At 43.0% G+C, this 13,048-nt stretch overlaps 1 protein-coding gene across 3 annotated transcripts; it reads right to left on the bottom strand.

The window, feature by feature from the left end:
* Positions 1-2,074: 2,074 nt before the first annotated feature.
* Positions 2,075-8,644, bottom strand: qsox2 (quiescin Q6 sulfhydryl oxidase 2). 3 transcript variants are annotated; one of them, XM_028458612.1, is made up of 11 exons: positions 8,307-8,644; positions 5,634-5,762; positions 5,397-5,531; positions 5,215-5,320; positions 5,034-5,124; positions 4,721-4,866; positions 4,385-4,525; positions 3,627-3,756; positions 3,444-3,560; positions 3,008-3,347; positions 2,075-2,927 (listed from the first exon to the last, which is right to left on the bottom strand). In XM_028458612.1, the coding sequence occupies exons 1-11, from the start codon at positions 8,539-8,541 to the stop codon at positions 2,533-2,535; spliced, it is 1,965 nt and encodes a 654-aa protein (XP_028314413.1). In that variant the 5' UTR covers positions 8,542-8,644; the 3' UTR covers positions 2,075-2,532. The 3 variants fall into 3 exon arrangements, with proteins under 3 accessions (XP_028314413.1, XP_028314412.1, XP_028314414.1); XM_028458611.1 differs by having other exon boundaries at positions 3,438-3,560; positions 8,307-8,643; XM_028458613.1 differs by having other exon boundaries at positions 3,438-3,560; positions 5,397-5,445; positions 5,662-5,762; positions 8,307-8,641.
* Between the last annotated feature and the right edge of the window lie 4,404 nt (positions 8,645-13,048).

The following is a 13,048-nucleotide window of genomic DNA, read 5'->3' as shown; positions in this document are numbered from 1 at the left end:
AGCCTGTATGGTAGAGTGGCCAGACGGAAGCCACTCTTTAGTAAAAAACACATGGCAGCCTGCCTGGAGTTTGCCAAAAGGCACCTGAAAGACTCTCAGACCATGAGAAACAACATTCTCTGGTCTGATGAGACAAAGATTGAACTCTTTGGCGTGAATGCCAAGCGTTATGTTTGGAGGACACCAGGCACTGCTCATCACCTGGCCAATACCATTCCTACAGTGAAGCATGGTGGTGGCAGCATCATACTGTGGGGATGTTTTTCAGCAGCAGGAACTGGTAGACTAGTCAAGATTGAGGGAAAAATGAATGCAGTAATGTATAGAAACATCCTGGAAGAAAACCTCGTCCAGAGCGCTCTTGACCTCAGACTGGGGCGACGGTTTATCTTTCAACAGGACAACGACCCTAAGCACACAGCCAAGATATCGAAGGAGTGGCTTCAGGACAACTCTGTGAATGTCCTGGAGTGGCCCAGCCAGAGCCCAGACTTGAATCCCATTGAACATCTCTGGAGGGATCTGAAAATGGCTGTGCACCGACGCTCCCCATCCAACACTCGAGAGGTTATGTAGAGAGGAATGGGCCAAAGTGGCCACAGATAGATGTGACAAGCTTGTGGCTACATATTCCAAAAGTCTTGAGGCCGTAATTGCTGCCAAAGGTGCCACAACAAAGTACTGAGCAAAGGCTGTGAATACTTATGTACATGTTATATTTTCATTCTTTATTTCTAATAAATTTGCAAACATTTTAAAATGTTTTTCGTGTTGTCATTATGGGGTATTGTGTGTAGAATTTTGAGGAAAAAATGAATTGAATCACTTTTGGAATAAGGCTGTAACATGATGAAATGTGGGAAAAGCGAAGCGCTGTGAATACTTTCCGTATGCACTGTGAAGAAAAGACAGATAACTACAGACGGTTACAGTCAGTGAAGTGATGAGGCTACAAAATAACTCATAAGGCCTATACTACAAATCTAGATTATATTCTGGATTCATCTGTTAGCGGGCTTCAACGCACCAAACATTTCCTGTCAGAGAGAAGCTGTTCTATGACGGTCGATCACAACACACTAATTTAAGCCAAGTGTTTCTCTCGGTACGTGCGCATGGAGATTACAGCGTCTGACCAATCAAAGGAGAACCTGGCAGAACAACGTCTGTGCAAGGGAGGAACAGCTTATGATTTTAAACAAATATAATGAATTTAAAACCATGATGACAGCAAAGAGCAAGTGTTAGTGCAGCGCACCAGGAGGCAGAGCTTTTATACTCGCTCAGATCTGATCCACTTTATAACTTGGTCCCAACCAGGTTAGGTGTTGCTTAAGTTTAAATTATGAATAATCAAAATCCATAATTCAGACCAAAAACAACACTGTTGTTACAGAAAAGGCAGGAATGAAACAACCCAGGCAGGAAGCTGCTGACACTGTTAATGCGTAAAAGCATGAGATTATTTATTATATTAATCCATTGGATGATAAAAGAACAGCGCTCAGTTTCCCTTTATTACAGCACACACTTTTTTCTATTCAAGTAGACCTATTTATCACACACACTGGGATGAGAGCACATTGTTGCAGTCTGTAGTATGTTCCTGCTCACTATAGCGTATGAATTAATTAATGACTTCACCCATCTGCGCATACAAAGACACAGGCTTCATCAGCTGACAATAGATCAGTCTATCAGATTTAAATATATCTTTCCTAAAGAATGTCATCGGTAAATTAAAGGATTGCATCAATGTCAAAATCCACACAGTGACGTGTTCACACATCACCTTTGATTGGACAGCTCGTTTTCTAAGAGAACTGATTGGTCAGGAGGCGGGACTTTAGCACTCGCTCAGATCCTAGCCAGAGAAAAACTTGCTCCCGACCAGGCTCGTCGTTCAGCCTAAGTTACCATGGTGATTTAGCTCCATAAGATGTTAGCGAGCTTTGTAGTCCAGCACACATTGATTAAACCCTGGAAGTTAGAGCAATAAGAGGAAATCTGTGTGTGTCAGACTCTGGTGATCCAATGATTCACTGAGTCAGTGATTCGGTTCTTAGAGCAGATCATCATGAGTCTGTGCAGCAGCAGCTCTGTTTATTCAAACATGGAAATCACAGATCTACATGCACAATCACGCATGTTTGTGCGCTCCAAATTTTCACATTTTAAAGAATGGAAGGAAAATTTAAATATTCAAAGATAAACAAAGATGAAAACATTCAGTAGTTTGATTCAAAGACTTTGAAACACCTTCATTAAGGAACACATGGAGCGCTAGAACGTAGACCACAGCCTTAATTAGAGTGTGTGTATGTGTGGGACCAGCCGGAGGCGCCCTCTCCCACCTGACATACAGGTAAAGGGCAGGGCTTTATTTTGGCACAAAGGTTAACTCGATTCAGGATTAACAAATCCAGACCTGAACCACAGAGACCAGGACCTGAACAGTCCAGGATCAGGAGACTGAAGTCTTTCTCTGAGCAGCACCAATAAAAACACACGCGTCTGACCCGGATCGGCCAATCAGAGCGGGAGGCGGGAGTATCGCAGCTTCCAGCGCCGCGACCGAACTTTGAAGAAGAAGAAAAGCAGCATGAGGAAGAGTCCGGAGCAGATGTAGAGCAGGAGGCAGAGGCTCATGTCCACGCCGGTGAAGCCCAGCGCCGCCACCCAGCCGCCACCGGCCCTGCCCTCGGCCTCTCGCTCAGGTGAACTGGTGTGGCGAGGAGCAATGTCGGCCGGGCCGCTCACCGAGTACCTCTGCGACAGGTTGGCGGCGCCGTAGTGCCGACGCAGGAAGTGCAGCACGTTGTTGCGGTTCCACACATGGACGCCGTTCTTCTCCTCATGACAGGAAGCACAGAGTGATGGGCTTGGCCACGGCGCCTTAGGAAAGAGCGGGTCGTCGCTTAGAGAGCCTGAGGAGAGAGGGGCCAACGTCAGCCGTTCACAGAGTAGCCGCTCAGACCGCTGAGTATGTATGTGTGTGTGTGTGTACCTGCCAGCCTGTTGTTGACACGGTTGTGTTGCTCCCACAGCCACAGCACCTGCTGCTCTGCGTTCTCCACCTGATCTACGCTGTCCTTTGCCGCCCGCTCAAAGTGTCGGCCGCACTCCTCGCAACCAAAGAACGTTCGCACGTAACGCCGCATCACCTGCAGCACCGGCGCCGCTTCGCCCTCAAGGCCGGTGTTTCGCAGAGCCGATTGGTCAGAGTCGTACTGCACTGTCAGCACGTGGAACAGTGTCCACAGAGAGCACGGGTAACCTCTGAGGCCCGCCATGCTGCCCTGACAGCCAATCCAACGAAGCTCCGCCCCCAGAAACACACCTGGAATCTGCAGAGGAGACACAGCTAAGTGTGTGTGTGTGTGTGTGTGTGTGTGTGTGTGTGTCTGTGTATGTGTGTGTGTGTGCACGCGTCTCACCCCCACCCGGTTCTCCAGCAGGTCCAGCACAGCTTTGTAAGGTATTGTGTGCAGCGGCAGACGGATCAGCCAATCAGAGAGCGTCTCCATCAGCCTCCCCACAGACCCTCCACCTGGATACAGCTGCACAAGTGCACACAGGTGAGGACGGCAGAGGGCGGGGCTTATCGACCAAAGATGTGGCGTTACCTTGGAAACCAAAGTAATGAAGTCCTTAAAGACCTTTAGCTCCTCCCCCTCCAGAGTGCTGTGTGTGGCCAGCTCCACCCTGAGCAGGTAATGAAGGGCTGCCTCCAGGTCAGCGATGTACACTTGAGAGCTGCACAAACACACACACACACACACACACACACACACACACAGAAACACGCACGCCTATGTCAGCTGATACACTAACTGACTGGCTGGTTAGGTCTAGAGGTCGACCGATATGGAATTTTCAAAGGCCGATGCAGATACCAATTTTATTTTTTTAATTTCAGCCGATGGCCTATATCTAAAGCCGATATTTGAAACACTCACATGATATAGATGTATATATTAGAAATTAAATTAAATACACCAATAGAACTCATAACATTTATTGAACTTTAAATATACCTGTACACAACCAAGTAAAACAAAAATCTTTATTCTATTAAGGATATAATAGGATAAGGATATTTGATCAGGCACTATTAAAAATATATCCATATCCTATTATATCAGCTTTTTATTTATAAGCCTATTGGCTTCTACCTCTCCCATGCACATGCTATTATTATTATTACTTTTTTTTGTTGTATATTCATACATCCCAATGGATATTTTTCATGTTTTCTGTTTGTGTTTTTTCCTTTAATGACTACTCTAAAGTGATAAATAAAAGAAAGAAAAAAAGAAAAAACTCCATATATCGGCTTGATATATCGGTCGACCTCTAGTTAGGTCACATGGTACACACTCACCTGTTAAATTCTCTCATTGGCTCCGCCCTCTTGTCACCAAGCCCCACCGCAGTGTAACTAGGCCTGTCCAATCGGGAGCTGCGTTTGACGCCAGGCAATGACCGCAGCAATGAGGAGAAGAAGAAACGTAGCGGCTTCGGACTGCAGGGGGAGGAGTTTATTACCTCTCTGGATAACATCTGTGTGTGTCACCTGTGTAGGTGTGTGTGTCTATGTCTGTATATAAGTGTGTGTGTGTGCATTTGTCTCACCTGTGCAGGTGTGTGTGTGTGTGTCTCACCTGTGCAGGCGTGTGTGTGTGTGTCTCACCTGTGCAGGTGTGTGTGTGTGTCTCACCTGTGAAGGTGTGTGTGTGAGCCGTTGGGCTGCAGCAGGTAAACTGATGGAAAGGTTGTAATCTTCAGAGTGTCCAGCAGGGGGAGCTCAGAGCTCAGAGCACGTTTCACCTGCACACCCGAGAACTGCAGCAAGTCCAGGATCACCTTACACACACATACACATACATTAAAAAACACCCACAGCTCTGGCACACAGGGTTTAACTAATTAACTTGAATCTTTAACTATCTATCGTTTCAGAAGTGAGTAACTGTTTTCAACGTGCTAACGGTTAACCCCGTTTCCATGACGACCTGTTGGTTCTGTCTCACCTCTCGACCCATGAACGAGTCCGGCCCCTCTACAAGGATCGCTGTGTAATGATCAGACCTCTGACCTATGAGAGGAAGCAGCTCTGCAGACCTACACACACACACACACACACACACACGCACACACGCACACACGCGTCAGACCATGTCCTGGTGCTGTTCCTGATCCTGGTCCTGTTACCTGTATGGTTCTAAGGCAGGGCAGTGCTGAGGTCGCTCCAGCTCAGTGTGATTCTGTAGGATGCTCACCATCAGCTGACGAACAGCCTGGATCTCTCTGTCTGCACCTATACACACACATAGACAGACAGGTGTGTGTGTGTGTGTTGTGATGTTCGTACATCCTGCAGTGTACACACTGACCTCTGTATGTGACTCCTCTGTCTGTCGATGCACTGTGAGCCTTAAAATACTGACAACACAGACATGGAGTTAGCAGGAGCTCCAGTGGGGGGCGACACACACACACACACACACACACACACACACACACACACACACACACACACACACACACACACACACACACACACACACACACACACACACACACACACACACACACACACACACACACACACACACACACACACACACACAGTGTGTAGTAGCAGTGAATGTAACGCACCTTAAACGTTGGGTAGAACTTGATCCCAAACTCTTTACATACATCAAAGTTTTCCTCCTGGGCACAATCCAACACTCCCACCCTGATGGCATCCTGCCAGTCTGACACACACACACACGCACACGCACACGCACACGCACACGCACACACACACACACACACACACACGTGAGAAAAAACACACCTGAGTAAAACAGGTAAATACACTGAAGGTAAGCAGAATCTACAAAAAACACACATTTCAAAGAACTGTGTGTGTGGCAGATGGGGGGTCTCATGCTGCCCCTTAGTTAAATTTTGCACAGCCCCCAAAGCGAATACACAAAACTACATCGTAATCACAAAAAACAGTAAAAGTACGCACACAGTTGATTATTACATACACAAAATTAATAAAAAATTGCACAAAAGGACAACAATAAAACAGAAAATGACTCCAAAAACACAGAAGACGACTAGAAATACACACAAAAATAACAGAAAAGAGGCAAACAAAGAACAAAAATTACTCCAAAATACAAAGCAATGACAACAGAAACACAATATACATATAAAGAAACCAAAACAAACACAAAAACACACAGTAATCTTTATTGTTTCCTGTATTAATGCCCTGATTGTTTGTTTTTGCCTATTTTTACCTTTTTTCTGCAACTACACCTATTTTCATCACTTTTTCTTCCCATATTTTGCTCTTTTTAATGCATTTCTGCTACATTACTCTCATTTCTGACACTTATCAAATTTCAATGTTTTTTCTGTATTTTTTTTTTTCCAATTTCAAGACATTTTCACCACTTATAAACCATTTCCACCACTTTTCCTTCCTAATGTAATTAGAAATTTAAATTACATTACCCCAACCCCCCTCCTCCCATTTCTGCCCCTTTTAAGCCAATATTTACACTTTAAACCCCTCTTATCACTTTTTCTGTCTGTTTTTGGCCACTCATTTGCAACATTTAACCAATTTCTGTGGCTTTTAAAATTCCATTTCACCACCTTTTCCACCATTTGTGGTCAGTTTTAACCCATTTTGTTTCTGAATAAAACAAGGATTTACATCTTTCAGATGACTATAAAATATGGCACAAATAATACTAAACTTGCTGAATAACAGTGGATATCGTTCAGATCATTAAATAAATGTGTTTATCACAGACTCATAGAACAATGGACCATCATTTTTCTGACTTTATGGATGGGCCCCATAAAGCTCTGCCCTGTCTTCGTAATGACTGTTCTTCAATGTTCATGTCTGTGTTCAACCACCTTCAGGTACAGTGGGGGTCCCCAGTCTCTGGAACCTTTGTTTTGAGGGTCACAGGCTGAAAAGGTTCAGAACCCCTGAACTAACTAATGAGGTCTAATTCATGATAAATAGTTAAAATGCCAATAACTAGTCAAATAACTAGTTCTAGTGAATGTTAACTAGTTTAAAACACCTTTAGGCCTTTTCCTATCAGTCAAGCAACTATTAAATAACCAGTGTCAAGTTAACATTCAAAAACTTTAACCATAATGACCACAAATGATCCAATAGTTAGTTAACATTTAATAAAAGGTAACTAACAACAGCTAACAGTCGTATTCTCAGGTAGCTGGTGAAAGAATGGTGCTCATACATACCACTACATCTCACTACTAGAACCAATTAGTACAAGAGCTGTTAACTAGTCCTAAAGTACAGTTGTTTGTGACGTGAGTTAACTAGTCCTAGTATTCACTAACTAGTCCAACCGCAGCTGTTAAAACAATCTACATGTTGAAAACAATCACTGGTGAAAGGCACACCGTGGACTTTTTGACCGAAAGAGTTGACCCATGTGAGTTATTTTAAATGATTCTTCAGGCCAATATACAGCTCCATGCGGGGCTTCCCTCTTGAAACACCGACCATGTAACGACACCGGTGTCATTTACTGAGTGTGCATTGTACCGAGATTATATATGCGCATATATGCACACTAAAGAAACAATTCATTTTTATTTATTTTTCTTTTCAAAGTGAACGGATACGTGTTTTATTTGTTTATTGGATTTTGTTAAGGTTAGAGTTAGGGTTATTATCTCAGTACGAAGGTAAACTCAGTACGTGACACCGGTGTCACGTACTGAGATGTTATAAACGCATGTGTGCACATGCGCACTACCGCAATAATTAATTTTTGCTAAAAATTTTTTATTTATTTTTGTTTTCAATTTGAACGGACACGTGTTTTGGTTGTTTTATTGGATTATGTTAGGGTTATAATCTCAGTACGGAGGTAAACTCAGTACATGACACCGGGTTAACATTTTGTTGTGCCCATGGACCGTGGTGCGTTCAGGGTCCCTCCAGTTTTCAGAAGCTCTTTTAAAAAGCAGCTACTTGTAGGCTTCTTCTCGGCGCGGTGCAGCGGAGCACTCGGACGTTTTTTCTTGGACTTTACTTAGAAACAAACTCATTGTTTTAAAAAAATTCCAAAGCCGAACGAACTAACACACACTCGACCGTGGGTAAACATTGAGCTCACGCTGTTATCCGAGTTCCGGGGACACTGAGAGCTGGTCGGTCTGTCAGTGTCGGTAATCTGAAAGGACTCTGGAACGTGTATTAATGACGGGAGAAGCAGGCGAACCGGGTTCCGGCAGTGGTTCGGTACCTTTCACATCCTGGGCCAGCAGCTTCCAGGTGTCAGAGTACTGGATGCAGTGTCCGCACCAGGAGGAGAAGAACTGGACGATCCAGGCCGAGGAGGAGTTGATAACGGCGGGCTTCAGGCTGCCGCTGCTCAGGAGTTCCAGCGGGTCTTCCTCCGTGTAGAGCCGGGCAGAGCGGCCCGCACAGCCACAGGCCGCCCACAACACCGCCACGGCCACCAACCACAGCCGGAACATCCCCGCGCACACACACCAAGCACAGCGGCCGAAGAGCCAGAGAACAGCGGGTCGGGTGCAGGATGCTCCGAGTGGCGGGAGGAGGTGTCACTCTGAGCGGAGTTCCACAGGTTCATTACAGGCAGGCATAGGGTCCGAAAAGACTTTATGGGGCCCTGAGACACCTTACATATAATTCACCTACACCCTAGGGTTTTCCTTTTTTTTTTTTTTTTTCTCTTTTTTCTTTCTATCCTTACGGTTGCTGTATCAATATACCGACATTCTATCTGTACTGACTCATTGGCCAGTTTAGGTCACGTGACTAAGACTGACTCTTACTGAAAAACTCAACTGGTTACAACCAGTGACGTGCCGTGACCACTAGGGTTGGGTAGGTAATCGAGACGCCAATGACAATTTCTTATGTTTCTGCTGGCAAATGTTAATTCAATTAAAATCAACGTTATATCTATAAAGCAATTTCCAACAAAGTCATCTAAATGCGCTTATCAAAATGTAAAATTCATAAGAAAGAAAAAACCCAACAAGATCCACATGAAAAAGCATTTAGCCATCTAACAAAATCAACATTAAAAAAACATAAACAGTTATTTAATATAGCCTCCATACTCTCCCAACAAGATATATCTCATGAAACGGCAGCGCATCCATTGTTTGTGTTGGAAACTCGGAGAAAATGTCAACAACAACTCGGAACGGTCTCAGTGAGGAGCATCCACAAAGTAAATCCTTCCTTTTGTGCCATTCACTGTGAAAAGTATGAAACATTTTCTCACCTTACCTTTGCTGAAGGTCTGGTGTTGTCTCCCATCTTTTAAATGCTATCGTTTTTCCTCAAAAAAAATGTCTATCGTCTCTAGCGCTGTCATCCTGCCTGTAGTGTTATCCCGCCCACTAGCTAGAGAATGTAGCAGCAGCGGTCACATGGAATCAATTCACTGATGTACTGTGAAATTATATATAGCATTTAGCATAGAGCGGTTCCGTCCAAATGCAGCGTATGTGCAAACACGTAAAACCACGCAATGGGAACAGAGGCAGAGCAGGGGAGGCGGCGTGGCCTCCCTCTGCCTTACAGCGGAGTGAGACTGTGCAGCTGTTCCAGGAAATAGCGCTGTTTAGTATGTTGGGCTATGAAATGCACAAAATGCTGACACTTTCAAACTTATAGGTACTGTAGGCTATTGGAAATTGAAAAATAAATCATTTATAATTAAAACAAAATATCAATTCACGTTTGGGTAGGCACTGCCTACCTTGCCTACCCTGACGGCACGTCACTGGTTATAACCTAACCCCAAGACGCTACATACGTGTAGTAAACGTACAAATAGCACTGATGAATACTGATGATAATAGTGGTGAAGTTAGTGATCAATGACAGCAGACAAATTTATCAACTCTCAACAAAACATAATTTTAATTTGCCAATATTAAACTGAATCCTGTAGTTTTTTTTTTCTTTTGCATTCAAGAAAAGAAAATATCAGACTGACCTGAGAGTTTCAACATGTCCGCTGCTTGGTTCAAAGGTGTGTGTGCAACGTTGGATTTGTTTGGATTGCAATGATACCGTTAATAAGTTATTTAATAAATGCTTTACAAATTCTGTGCGCATTTAAACTGACTTGTGGATTAAGAATAGGCTGATCTTTGCATATGAAACCGATCTTTCCGCTGATTTCTTCTACCGCCGCAAACGTCTTAAAGTCCGTCATAAAGTCAGCCACTCCACTCTTCTGCTGTGAGATGACTGACAGACCCGTCTACCAGGTCATGTGTGCATGTGCGTGCTGCGCGTACCTCTGCTACACAAAATAACAACAACAGTCACAGAGGCACAGTTAGCTTAGCATGTCAGCAGTTTGGCATTAGTACACAGAGAAAGAGAGCAAAGGATCGCAATTTGTAATTCTTGTAACTCGCAAATAAGTCCTGGTGGAGCTGCAAACAAAACGTTACCTGATTCATCCTTTAAGAAACCACCACACCACTGGGTATGCAGCGTTTGAAGCTAGAAATCAGCTAATGCTAAAGCTAACATAGCAAACAGCCAATAGTCTGCTGTTAGAGCTTATGAGTAGTAAAAAAGAGCAAAGCGACTAAGAAGAAAATTATGAAGTTCATGGCTTTGGACATGAATAAGAAGCTTCCACTAATGAACAAGTGACTAAAATAAGTGTGAGAACAACTAACCTGTGCCATGTTCGTTTTGTCATTACCCGTTGACTTGTAAATATGTTACACGTGATGCACTTTATTATCTTTGATTTTTAGGAACTTTTATCTTGTAAACTGTTGCAGATTATTTTTAGATTGATATTTTTACATTTAAATATTCACAAAGCTGCTGCATTTGGAATTTTTAATTTTTTTTGCCTTTATTAGCCTTTTAAGATGTTTTTTTGAGTTTGTCCTGTAGATTATTATTTTATCATCTACCTAAAACACTGTGATTTTCTTTATTTGTTAAACCAAAACACTGCTGTGCACTTTATGTTTGACAAAGAGCTGAAAATAGGTCTGCAGTGTAACCTGATGGACAAGTTTAGTTTTTTTTAAAATGGAAAAAATGAAAGGCTAAAAAAAAGTGATATAATTTAGTATTTTGGCCAGAAATGTTCTAAACTTTTAATTTATATTTGAGATAGTTACCTCATGTACAGTTAAAACAACACGTTTGTATCGTTTTGTGGATATTGTTTTATGTTTTACAATAAAATAAAATTACAAATGCTGTTAGATTGGAAATATCAACAGACCGACCAAGCTTGTTTACGTTTTCTTCCTTCTCGACCTATGACCCCCCAGGTCGCACATGCGCAGTTCCAGAGTGTGAAAAGGCTTATGGCATTGCCTTAAATTATGAGAAAGTTTTAGCTGCAGCCACAGCCGATACAAACCATGATTCATACTAACCATCCTCCCCTATAAAATACACCCTATCGATCCCCCTGAGCCAATACCTGGACATGTGACCTTTCTGCTTCCGCCTCCACTGTTCTGACAAATTTGAAACTTTGCAATACTTATCTTTCTTTTTTACTAACCCTAACCTCTCCCGCCTTCATTTTGAGGTTACATTGAAAAATTGCTTGCATGGTTTGTTGGGGGCATGCTTGTACTGTAACCTGGAATTCATCCTAATCTCCTCGTATTATTCATTCAGGCTGGTATGTGATCACATAATCTCTCCTGGTCCTGGTCACACTGCTTTAAGCAGGCCAGATACCATTGTACACTAATAAAATTTGCCAAGGTCTATTCTCAGAGACTCTGTCATTGTTATGCTTAGCGCTATCAGCAGCATTCAAACCCTGAGAGCACAGAACAACTACAGATTCACAGGGACACACACACATGGAAACCTCTGAATCTTAGACCAGCCTGCTCCAAAAACCCTTTGACCAAATAAACCCTGTGTCCGCATCTGACCTGTAAACCAAACCATTTTACTCCGTCTCATTCCATTCAAAACCGCCACAACAGAATGGAATAGAATGGAAGTGCTCACCAGGAGTTTGAGTTCTGGTGGCTGAGTGGAGCAGGACAAAGGTGCAGAGTAACCAAATGATGACAACAATAGCGCGACAAGCGTAGTTCTTTTTCCCTAAACGGAGCCAGCAGACAAAAACAGTGTGTAGTACGGTACAGACTTATGGTTTTAAAGCCTCTTCTTGTTGTGGTTTCAACAATATATCCAGGTCTTTTAAAACAGGGCAGAGCGCAGTTTCGAACATCTTCTCCTTGTTGGCCACCATTGTTTGTTTTGCTACTGCTTGGCGCAGGAGATATGATGTTTTTTCCTGTTCAGCTCTTATTGACTTGATCTACTCTGGATTGAGGAAGTGAGCAGATTACTTGTACTGTACCCACTGCTGCAGTTGGATATAGTTGCAAATTACACAATGGTCTACATTGCTTTGCGCTAATCAAACATGCTTGATGTGCTCTGCGACTGCTACCACGTACTTGTGAGAAAGTGGATTTTTAGCTTTGACAAACATGAAAACAAAATACAGAACAAGACTTTGCATGAAGAACAATTAAGGACTCAGACTCTCTCAAATTCATCCAAAAAATACAGAGTTCTGTTCATCCTCTCAACCTCAGCCTTCTCCTTAAAGTTGTAGTGAGTTGTATTTCAAAGTTTCAGGGTGATAATTATGTTGTGTTACTGCTGTTCAATCCACTAATGTTTGGTAGATTTCTTTTTCAAAAATAAAAGAGATTGTTTCCCACTGAAAATGCCAGTAGGCTAATTAATTGAAGTCGGAGTACCCGGAGGAAGCCCACGCAAGCAAAGGGGAGAACTATTTTACGCACACAGATTTTTTTTGTGCACGCAAAATCTTTATGACCCTAATTTCATCCCATAGAGAACTTGCAAACTCCACACAGAAAGTGTCCACCCCTTCTTGCTTTGAGACATATGCGCTAAACACTAAGTGTTATGTCACAGTGTGAGTTTTTACTGTTACGATTGTGTAGCATCATTTAAAAG

This window comes from Gouania willdenowi, chromosome 9 (genome assembly GCF_900634775.1).
Source record: "Gouania willdenowi chromosome 9, fGouWil2.1, whole genome shotgun sequence".
Classification (NCBI taxonomy): domain Eukaryota; kingdom Metazoa; phylum Chordata; class Actinopteri; order Blenniiformes; family Gobiesocidae; genus Gouania; species Gouania willdenowi.
The sequence above is the reverse complement of the archived record's forward strand: the minus strand, read 5'-3'. Positions and strand labels throughout refer to the sequence as shown.